The 11,208-nt window shown below is 48.6% G+C and overlaps 1 protein-coding gene across 1 annotated transcript in view; it reads right to left on the bottom strand.

The window, feature by feature from the left end:
• Nucleotides 1-8,410: 8,410 nt before the first annotated feature.
• Bean1 (brain expressed associated with NEDD4 1) overlaps nucleotides 8,411-11,208 on the bottom strand; it is a 49,015-nt gene continuing 46,217 nt past the window's right edge. The window contains exon 5 of the mRNA XM_027405734.2: nucleotides 8,411-10,558. Within this exon, the coding sequence (XP_027261535.1) occupies nucleotides 10,219-10,558 (340 nt within the window). The 3' untranslated portion in view covers nucleotides 8,411-10,218. The remainder of the gene's footprint in view (nucleotides 10,559-11,208) is intronic.

Below are 11,208 nucleotides of genomic sequence, written 5' to 3'. Positions count from 1 at the left end.
CCCTTTCTGTAGTACAAGGGATAGCAGCTAAGGGGACCTGTAACATGAAAAAGTGTAAGACCCAGAGACTGATATTGGGGTCAAACTTCAAACTGAATATCAGAAAAGCAAAGCAGCTGGCCACTAGGTTCTTAACCTCTACCTCAGGCTGAATGGGCTGATCCTGTCTCTACAAGCTCACCAAGCCTTAGACTATAGTATTTTCTCAGCATGGCTGGACAATGAATCCCTCTCTGAGATCTTGCTTCTGTCGTATATACTTCCCTAATGTTGGGATTAAAGGTGTGAGCTTTAATTCCCTTTTAGACTGATTCACTCTTGTGTAGATCCGGTGGCCTTGAACTCACAGAGATCCATCTATCTCTTAATCCTGAGTCCTAGGATTAAAGGTGTATACCACCACCTCCTAGCTTCAGGCTGCTGGGATTAAAGGCTTCTATGGCCTGTGACTGACTTTGCTTTCTGAATCCTCAGGCAAACTTTAATAAATCATGAACACAATACATCACCATCAGTACCAGCAGTCCAACAGGGATAAACCATAAACCCGAGAAAGGCAAGAGCTTTTGCACCAGCAGTCCTGACATGGGGGGCATCTTTAGAATTTACAAATGAACAGCTCCAGTAACTTGCCCCTCTGCTCAAACAGAGCACTTGTCTGGGGGAAAAATGTGATTTTTCTCTTACTCTCTGATAGCAAATGGATTCTACATCTAAGCCCTGATGTTAATTTCCTTTTTCATTTTCTTTTCTTTTTTTGGTCTCAAGTTTACTATATAGCCCAGGCTGGCCTTGAACTCTCGGTAGTCTTTTTGCCTCAGGCTTTTGAGTGCTGGGATTACAGGCATGTGCTACCATATCTAGCTTGTATGTTCATTTTTAATTTAATATTATTTTTCTTTATTTTTTATGTATTTGTTTTGCCTGTATGTACATGTGTGGCCATAGAGGCCAGAAGAGGGCATTGGATCCCTTGGGACTAGAGTTACAGAAGTTGTGAGTTGCCATGTGGGTGCTGGGAATTGGACCTGGGGGCCCAGGAGAGCAGCCAGTGCTCTGAGCTACTGAGCCATCTCCAGCCCCATGTGTTTGTTTTTAAAATACCATGTTTTCTAACAGTCCTCATGGTCCAGGAAGAGCCTGGTGTCCTTGTACCTTGACACCTCAGATGGGAAACCATCTTGAGCAGTGGCTAGGGTTGTTTGTAGAAACCTTCCAGCTCAGTGATCACTGCTATCTATCAGGCAGATCTGGTAGGGTTAGGGATCATGGAGCAGTTACCAGCACTAACATCTCATAGCCAGAAAAGGGCAGGTAGCACATGGTAGGCTATAGGGTCTCATTCTTTGACACAGGGCATCACTACCTAGAGCTGCCCTTGAGTGGCTGGTAGAGCATGGAAGGGGCTGGCATCCCTGAAGAGACAGAGTATCCTTGCTTTGACCCCAAGACCAATGCAAAAGAAAGGTACAGGAACACTGATGTCTCCATACCCTATCCCCAGCCTGCTATGGATGTCACCTGCTAAGGCTCTTCATGCCTTATGCTTGAGATATTTATCCGTTGCAGAAGCATGCACTGTTGGAAAGCCAGGTAGCTGCCAGGCCAGGCCAGGCCAAGCTCTCACTAACCAAGGACCAGCAAGGGCAACCCTTGTGGATAGGTGAGGTATGTTCTGTGTTGTCTCTCAGGATCCCCTATGGGATTGGCTCAGGGTGGTAATGTTCACAGGTGTGCCCTTTGCTGAGTCTCCTCTCTTCCTCACCCCAGTTCCGTCACGTGCTTCCTGGGGTCACCTCTCAAATGAGCCACTTATACCCAAATCCAGGGCTGAGTACTGCTGTGGAGGAAAATCCAAACTGAGAGAGCCCTCCTTGCCTCTCCTCCCTTGCTGCTTTCCTCACATCCAATACTTATTACTCTTTCAGCCCTCATTCCTTCATCTGGTCAGACTCACAAACTGCACCTTGGAGGGTCACTTCTCAAATAGCCTTTTGTGAAAAATGATCTGTGACCAAATACATTTGGGAAACACTCTATTAAGCAAGGTCCCCTTACTCCTTACCTCCAGGATTTCTCAGTAGCAGGAAAGTGGGGTATGGACTTCTTAGAGGGAAAGAAATGAATGGAACTTTCAACCTCTTGGACTCTGGCTTCCTAAATAAAAACTTTTTTTTATTTTGAATTATGTATATGCCAGCATATGTGTATGGTACCCCCCCCCATGTGTACAGGACCCATGGAATACAGAGAGGGTCTTGGATACCGTAGAGTTGGAGTTACATGTATGTGGTTGTGAGCCACTGGATGTGGAGGCTGGGAATCAGATTTGGGTTCACTGTAAATCCTGTTTTTTCCTAAGATCCTCAAGTCAATTGGTTTTTCAAAGCTCCTTGGCCAGGTAAAGTGAAGCAGGCAATCTAGGGAGGAGTTCAGTAACTTGAGGCTCTTGTGGGATAAGCTAGGTACACCTCCCTCTTCCAGTAACAACAAGCGGCCCGGCTGCTTTACATGCACATACTGTGCACACACTCCTCTGTAATCACGTAGCCAGCAATGTTGGCTCACCAGACCTGTGGCAAGTTGCACACACTCTCCTTGAAGCAATGGGATAAGTTCCTCCTCCCTCAACAGCAATTAGACAGTTTCTATTCAAATATATTCCCAGTGCATCTCGGTATGAAGACTAGAAAGGCTGATCTGGCCTCGGCTGGTTTTGGGTGTACATGCAGGATAAGGCAAAAGTGTCCTGGAGTATTTTAGGGAGAATCCTCTACTTTTACCTTCTTATGCCTATGCATATGATGAAAGTGTACGATGAAAGTCAGATGCATTATGGAAGGGGTATGCACAGCAGAAAGATGATTCGATGACCAAGCCCATCAATTAAAACAGAATCACCCTTACGCCACCTCTTAGACACAACCGCTTCATCTCTTGGGTACCATAAAAGGAAGCCCCGAACAATAATCAGAGCCTTGAGTATTCTCACTCATGACAGCACGTCCCTCTCTAATCTATACTATCACTTCGCTCTGATTAAAGTTACTTGCTATTTTTATTTTTGGCATGAGCCCTTATTTTCAGTTCTTTGGATAAGAGGCTAAGAACCTTGAAATACCTGACCCCACCCTGACAGCCCTGACCACCAGTAAGGTAGGACATTCACAGGTTCTAGGGGTAGGATGGGAAGGGAGTCCCTCTTTGGTCTATCATCTCAATATCTAGCTGATATTCAAAGTTGTACTTGTCCAACACCGTGAAACTTTGTAGTTGAGAATGGGAGACTTTTAGATGGGGATATGCAGGACTCTAGGTCCTTGCATTGTCTTGAAGGGCATAGTCCCTGGGCCAAGAAGTAAGTGCCTATGTGGGAGAGAGGTGTAAAATGAGTCTCAGCTCTCCTCCTCCTCCTCCTCCTCCTCCTCCTCCTCCTCCTCCTCCTCCTCCTCTTCCTCCTCCTCCTTTTTCTCTCTTCCTCTTCCTCTCCTGCTCCTCCTCCTCCTCCTCCTTTTTCTTCTTCTTCTATTGTTATTTTTGTTTGTTTTGCTTCTGAGGGGCTCATGCCACTCAGACTGGCCTTATACTCAATATGGAGCTGAGGCTGGCTTTGAACCGATTCTCTGGCCTCCTGCTGAAACTCAGGTATCTTACAGACACGCACCACCATGTTTGGATTCTTATCTCTTCCTTTCATTCCTTGGCTCCAAGCAAATTTGTTCCTTAAAAAGAAGACTGGAGTGACCCTTCACTAGCCCAGACCTCACAAACTGGCAGACTGTTTCCTCCCTTTTGTGCATTTATTCTGTTTTCTTTTTATTTCTTACTAAGTTAACTGTTTTCCGCAACCTAGATGGACATTTCAGTTCTCAGCACTTGGGAACCCATCATACCTAAGAGCCACTCACCTCTTCTAGTTCTCATAGTAGGCTGTGATTGGAAGGGGGAGTGAAAACACCAGGCATGGTTCCTGAAGTCTCCCCTCTTTGGCATCCCATGTTTGAACATGTCCTGCTTCTCCATGGCAGCTTTCCGGCCTGACACCTGCTTCCACATTGGCCTGCTGCAGCCTGGTGTATTTGTTGTTGTACTTTCTGGGCCCTCAAGAGAAACTGCTTTCACTAGTGTGCTTAGCTTTTCGGGAACAATGGGGATTAGGAGGAAGGTGGGACAAGGGATATTCAAGAATGGCTTTGGTTTTGGGAGACTGGGGGACCTTCATTTCAACAGCTCCTAAGGTCCCTGTATAGCCTATGAACTTGAACTTCTAAGGGAGGGAGACTCAGTTAAAGGTGCTGCCTGGGCAGAGGGTCCCAGGTCTGAGACTCCGCACTTAATTGTCATTAAGCTCATGCATAACACCAGGGGAAGGGCAGTTTTCTTTAAGAATAGAACTGCATATTGTTACAGTTTTCTATTCCAAGGCCCCACTCACCCCTGTTAGGCTCTGTGCTGGACCACTCTCTGGACAGTAACCAGCCCTGACCCTGGACCCCCAGTCTCTGGTAGACAACTCAAGACACTCAGGAACAGTCCAGGAAGAGAGAGGCTGGAAGGAGGAGAGACAGGAGTTCCAGTGAGAGAGTCCTGAGGGAGAAGACAGTCCCTGGACTGTAGCCCCAGGCTCTATGTGATGTCACAGATCCATGCCTTAGACCTTTGCCCAAATTTATGTGTCTCTTCAGAAGCAAAGCTGTATAGTAACTGTGAGTGACTGTATTTCTTGTGAAGTTCTTGCACATTCAATAACTCATAGAATGGCTTTAGTGTGGGGTCTGGTTATTTCCCTACAGCTAGGTACAATGGACATTGGAGCTGAGCCTCTCTAAGCACAGTGCTCTCTCTCTGCCCTCCTCTCACAAGAGTCAGGATGGATTCAAAATTTTACCTAGTGAGTTCAGTCTAGCTGGAGGCCAATTCTGACTTCTCCATCTGCTTTAGACCATGGTCAGCAATCATCTCCTGTGTTGCCTTCCTGGACATTTTTCCTCATTACCATGTAGTCATCATCGACTCCTGGTAGGCAATCACTAGGACTGACAGTTGGTGGGTAGAACCAGGATGGGTAGAGCATGGTGGAGAGGGCCAAGATGGGTAGAGTGGTAGGTTGGACACGGACATGTGGGTAGGATGATGGGTAGGGTAGAGGAAACAGACTAAAGCCTGGTGTTCTGTGAGTATATAGTCCTCTTTATCTCATCCCCTTTCTTGGAAAACCCATCTCAGGATAGAATATTTGGTTCCTCTTTCCCAGAGTGGCATATGTTCTCTGGCCAGAGATAATCAGAGACCCCCTTGCCCTGCCCCCAGCCACAGCCCTTTAGAGGCTTCCAGGAGAGTCCTGTTCAGGCCATTCAGATTTCTGTGAGGTATTTATGTTTGATTTCTGGCAGAGAGAGAGAGGGTCTCTCTTCATTTTGACTCAGGAGCCAACCAATTCAGACATGGTGTGTCTACTGTCATTTCTCCAGTGGGAGAATGGAGGCAGTGTAGTAGTCAGAGTCCAGAGAGACTATATACTAACCCATATCCTTGGATTTTCTGGATCCAGCCATGCCTCAAATCTGATTTATCACTTGACAATGTAGTTACACGAACCAGTAAGTATTCTTTCTTGCCTCTTGCAGTTGAGTAAAGGGGAGTGTGACGGTTAGCGCTCAGAGCCTGTCAGGGGCTCAAGATCTCCCTTTCAATAGATACCAACCTATACTACTCCACAGTTGCTCCCCAGACCCCAAGGTGTCATGCTGAGTGTGGCAGTTTTGTGGTTGAGGCTTAATAACACGGCTACCACCTTGGGATTTCTTGGAGATATGCTGGGCAAACAGCTATGCTATAGCCTTGTGGGCAAAAGTGTACCTAGCCTCCAAGCTCAGGTCCACTAGCCTTGCCTAGAAAAGGACTCCTGGGCTCCAGAGGGTTAACTTGGGCTTGGGAAATATGCAGCTCAGTAGAACAGAACCCAGGACAATAAATATTCTCCCTCTGATGATAAAGCTGTTGCCTTTCTGCTCATGTCCAGTTCCCGGACATCCATGCTAGTGTCAGAGGATGCGGATGGGAACATCTGGGCATGAATGTGGGTTACCTCAGTGTGTGCAACACCTGGTTGTGCATATGGAAGCCCTGAATACAAGGGGTACTAGCATGGGCACCAAGGCTGTCTGAGTAAATGTGTATGAAGCCACAGGAGGTGAGAGTTAAGTAATGGTGCCATGAGAGAGAGAGAGAGAGAGAGAGAGAGAGAGAGAGAGAGAGAGAGAGGGAGGGAGGGAGGGAGGGGGAGAGGGAGGGAGGGGGAGAGGGAGGGAGGGGGAGAGGGAGGGAGGGGGAGGGAGGGGGAGGGAAGAAGAGGACAGACAGACAGACAGACAGACAGACAGACAGACAGAGATCTAGCTATACAAACTTGGTTTGTATGAATGCACACTTAACCCAATGATGGTGTATGTTGCACGAGGTGCCCTTGGACTTCTGTAGCCTTACTAGTGTCTTATTTTTCCCCATTGGATTGGGTGAGGCTTGTCACTCAGCTGTGTCAGGGGCCTTTGGATCTATCTAAAGCCTGGGACTTTCAGTTCCCATCCATAATGACTCAGTCACTTTGCCTGCCAACAGTTGTGGCCTCTCTATATGAAGTCCTCCTCTGATCACAAGAGTCTGCATGGCAGGAACCAACACTCTGTAAAGAGAAGCTTCCAAACAGTGCTTCTGGGAGCCAGGTGTGAGTGACATGGCTAGGTCACCTCAGGAAGCCTGATTTCAAGGCATGACGTGCAGTGGCTCTTGGATTGCCAGTGGGATAAAGTTCAGGGGCCCACATCTTCTCAAGCTTCCTTCCCTCCTTTCATTGCCCTGAGGTTACCTCTCTAGCCAGTCTATTGGACAGTATGGTTGTGTTCCAGGATCTGGTCCTGCTGCCTCCTGGCATATCATCTAGATGGTAGACCATCACATCTCATCTCTGAGGATTCTAGGCACCCAGCTGTTCTCCTTGGGCCTTATTTCCTGGAAAGGAGAGGAGTCAGACTCCTTGTAGGATCATGCAGAGTCTTGAGCGTGATGCCCACAGCCCAAGGAGTGTGTGGATGGAAGAGAGAGGGAGAACCAAGAGGCTGATAGTTCCAGAACTTGTGTTTAGAATGAGTGTCAGTGGAGGTGGTCTGGGAGGGAGTCAGCACATGCTGGACACCATCACCATGAAGGAGGAGGAGCCCCAGCATGGAACACAGTAACATACAGAACAGAGGGGGAAGTATTTCACATATAGAGAGGAGAGCGTAGCCAACAGGAATTCCCAGAAACCATGACTGAGGGACAGAGTCTCCTCAAGAAAATGAGACAACAGGTTCAACCTCACAGAACATCTCAGTGGCAGAAGACATGCCCAGGATCCAAGTGTCAAGTTCAGCATAGAGCTCTGAGTGTCCCGTGGCAGGAGTTTCCTCATTCTTCTAGGGTGGACTTTGTGAAAAGGAACAGTGGTGGCAGGGAGCCAGCAGGTGGCAGTGTGGGCTTGAGAGTGGACAGTGCTGGACAGCCGACCTACATTTCTCCAGCAGGGACATGGGATTTCCAGAAGGAGCCTGTGGACCCGTTTCAAAATTGCCCTCCTCTGCTTGTTTGGATGACACCCCACTTTCAGGGCGTGATCTTGGGTGGCTAGGCCTATGCTAGTGCACTGGGGTTCTAGCAGAAGGGAAACTTGTCCAAGAAAGGAAGTCAGACTCCATCTGTAAAGAGGTCACCAGGTAAATTCTCTGTCTGAACGGCCATAGGAAAGAGGAGTGTTTCTGCAGAGGGGAGCAAAAAGCACATTTCTGTCCGTATACCATTTCTTAATTAAGTCCTGAAATTGGAGGCTCATTGTATTCACACTAACATCAGACAGGTCTCAGAGAAGTTGCACACAAAAACAAAAAAAGTGGGGGGGGGGGAGTCTAAGGAGATGGCTTAGTGGGTAAAGTCCCTGCTGTGCAAGCATGAGTTCGGATGCCCAGCACCACACAAAAAGCCAGGTGCAACAGCACGGGCTGGGAGGTAGAGACAGGTTGTTTTAGGGACTTGGCTAGTCTAGACTAATAGGTGTCTCCAGGAACTAGGGAAGCAGAGACAGGAGGATTGCCAGCTGGGTTACACAGCAAAATCTTGTTTCAAAAAAAAAAAACAAAAAACAAAAGCAGAGAACAGAGAAGAAATCCTGTGAGCCTGACTATGTAAACACTACTGTCTACACGAGTACAACCTGGTCTCATTGGCTCAAACCTGAGCAGTAGCCAGCTGGGCATGTCAGAATTCAGTGGCAGATTTAAGATTGCTTCCATTTAGGGGGTTCTTTTCCTCTCAATTTGCAGCCATCAGGAGCCTCCAGGGCCCCCATGACTCCTTGAAAGTGAGTGTTACTTCTCTCTACATCTTTGTTGATACGATGTATTTATTTTGAACAAGAAAAGATACATTGCTGCTTATTCAGCTTAATCTAGGAAGGAGAAAAGCTGTCCTGTAGAGCCCTCCATCATGATGAATGGGCAGGGATGTTTTTTCTTCCCCCAGCACTTTTCAGAGCCACAGAAACAGACTGCATTTCTTAAAAGAGTCTCATCCCTGGGGTGCATTTGAAAGGCGATACAGTACAATATTTTTTTTGCCTAGAAAGCAGAACATCACAAAGGTGGGCAGAGATGCTTGTAAACAAGGTTCCCTCTCCCAGGTGGAGGTCATCACTCTAGGATACTACTCAAAGGATGCTACAGAACCTGTGAGTGGGTCCCTTTTGATTCTGCATCAGAATAAATGCTATCTCTATAGAAAATAAAATTCAAGATAGCCATCCTTGTCACCCTCTGCTTAAGAAAGGGATTGCTGAATTTTCTTAGCCCTTCATTGGAGAAATTGAAATGTGGGAGGAGGTTCAATGGGGGTGGGTCTGCTGCTTTGGGATGAGTGACAAAAAGTGGGGAGTCGGGGAGGCAGGTGTCTTGCTCCCTGTCACCGGCAATGCTGGCAGGACACTATTCAAAGACGCTTAGCCACAACCTTTGGCAGGCTGAGTCTTCCAAGATCACCTCTATCACCTTATATAGTCTTTGATGGAGATTGCTGGAGTTCACAGGCTAATACCAATCTTTCTCCAACCAGCTGTCTCCACATACTTGCTTCTGTGACAGGATGATGGCATCTTCTCATAGTGGCATGGTGCTTTTTGTTTTTTGTTTGTTTGTTTTTGTGGGGTCTGTATTCCTTTTATGTTTGTCTCTGTGTATGCCCCAGAGAGACAAGGCCAGAATTCATCAACTCAGTCCCCAGCTGTGAGCTGCCACCGTGGATGACAGCACCGGCTCTTGGGTTAGCCTAGGACTTCTTGGGCTCAGGCTGCCAGGGCTGGCTGGGCACTTACTGAGCAGTGGGCCCTTCTGTGCCCCTGAGTAGTGTCTAAGTAGCACTGTGTTGAGGCTACCCATACCTTGTCTTCCTTGAACTCCCAAGCCTGGCATGGACATGGGAAGAACTGTGACCCTCCTCTATTGACACACATCCAAGGGCCTGTCCTCCTCCTGTAACTCGGGGTGGGTGTCTGAGCTAACCCCACTAGCACCGCCAAACTGAAGACATTGAGATAGCAAGGGGCTCAATGGGCTGTGAGGACCTCCAGGTCACGCCTAAGTCACCAGACCTGTTTCTCCACTCTGTAAGTGGCAGGATGGTGGCATTGTGGCTTTTCTGCCCTGGAGTTAAAAGATAGGCACAGTGCACAGTGGGGCCTCACTGGGACCTGTCTTGGCTCCCAGTGGGAAAAACCCTGGGGTAGGGCTTGTGGCAGGAAGTGGACCAAGCATTCTGCAGGAGAATCAGATTGTGGCCACATCCTAGAGGAGGCTGGAGAGAGGGAAGGAAGTAGGGCTTCCTACCTCACCTCTGCCCACACTGTTTAGAGAGGCACTACCACCAGGTTCAAGGCTGGGGGTGGGGGGTGCAGAGAGACACCTAATGGGGGGCACTTCATCTAAAGAAAACCTTCCCAGGTGAGTTTGTGGTAGTGGGACCTGTGTATATGCAGGCGTCTTTATGTGTGTGGTATGTGTCAGTGTGTCCACTTGGGGTATGCCAGTGTATGTGTGTAGTCATATATATGCATGTGCATGAGTTATGTGTGCACCTGTGTGCCTGGAGAAGATAGGGTAGCCTGGAAGGACCAGTGGGACTTATGTGCTGGGTCACTCACACAATCCTCTTGGGGCTGGCAGTTGGAGCCTGGGTTTGGGCGGGGGAGCCCTGGGAGTTAGTTGACTGGGCTTCTGGTCCTGGCAGTGGCAGCAGGTCAGATGGGGAACCTGCTCCACACACAGCTTCATAAGGTGGCAGCGTGTCCATGGAGACAGTGTGGAGGCCACTCCGGCCATGGGTCCTCTGCTCCTGCTGATGCTGGCTGTGGCTGTGGCCGCTGCCTGAGTCCAGGGCGACATTCAGCATGGGGCAGGAGTCAGTCGGTGAGTAGGGTGGTGGTGCATCCGTGGGGACGTACAGCTGAGTGGCCCCTGGTCCCACGCACTCCTCATAGCTGTGAGAGAAGAGTTTTCACTCAGGGGTTATGGATCCCTAGACCTTAGGGCAGGTCCGGAAGAGTCTATTCTATGTAGTGAGGAACTGCCCTCATTGTGAAAGATGGCCTGTCTCACACATGCTGGCTCCTATGAGACCCCACTAGTCCCTAGGGAAGACAGTCTGAAATCCTTGAGACATGGGTCCTGGATCGACTTTACCTCACATCACATATGAACCCAAGCAAGTCCCTACACCTCTCTCTCTGGGGGGTTTTAGATTCCCTGAAGCAAGAGCAGCCATGATCTAGGACCAGGCTGGGCACTATGAATGGGCCAGGTAGGATCCCCTGAAATGTCTCCGTTGCTGTCTTCTAGGTTTAGGAAGGCACCCCCGGGGTCCCTGAAGCCATGGCTGTAGGGCTAAAAGCATCTACTGTTTCTCTCCAAGTCACTGGTGGGAGGGGAAAATGACATATTAGCCAGATACAGGGTCTGCAGGGAGAAAATGACAGGATTCTGATCCCCTGCTCTAAATGATAATGACTGCAGGTGGCTGGGAGAACTCAAGAAGGCACTGTCACTTCCTGGGCTGCCATGCCCTCAGTGAAGGCTGTCCATGATAATTCCTGTCCCAGGTGTAGGAGTTAGGGGCTCCAGATGCCCCACT

This window comes from Cricetulus griseus, chromosome 3, assembly GCF_003668045.3.
Source record: "Cricetulus griseus strain 17A/GY chromosome 3, alternate assembly CriGri-PICRH-1.0, whole genome shotgun sequence".
Lineage (NCBI taxonomy): Eukaryota > Metazoa > Chordata > Mammalia > Rodentia > Cricetidae > Cricetulus > Cricetulus griseus.
Note: the sequence above shows the minus strand (reverse complement) of the source record. Positions and strands in the feature narration are given on the sequence as shown.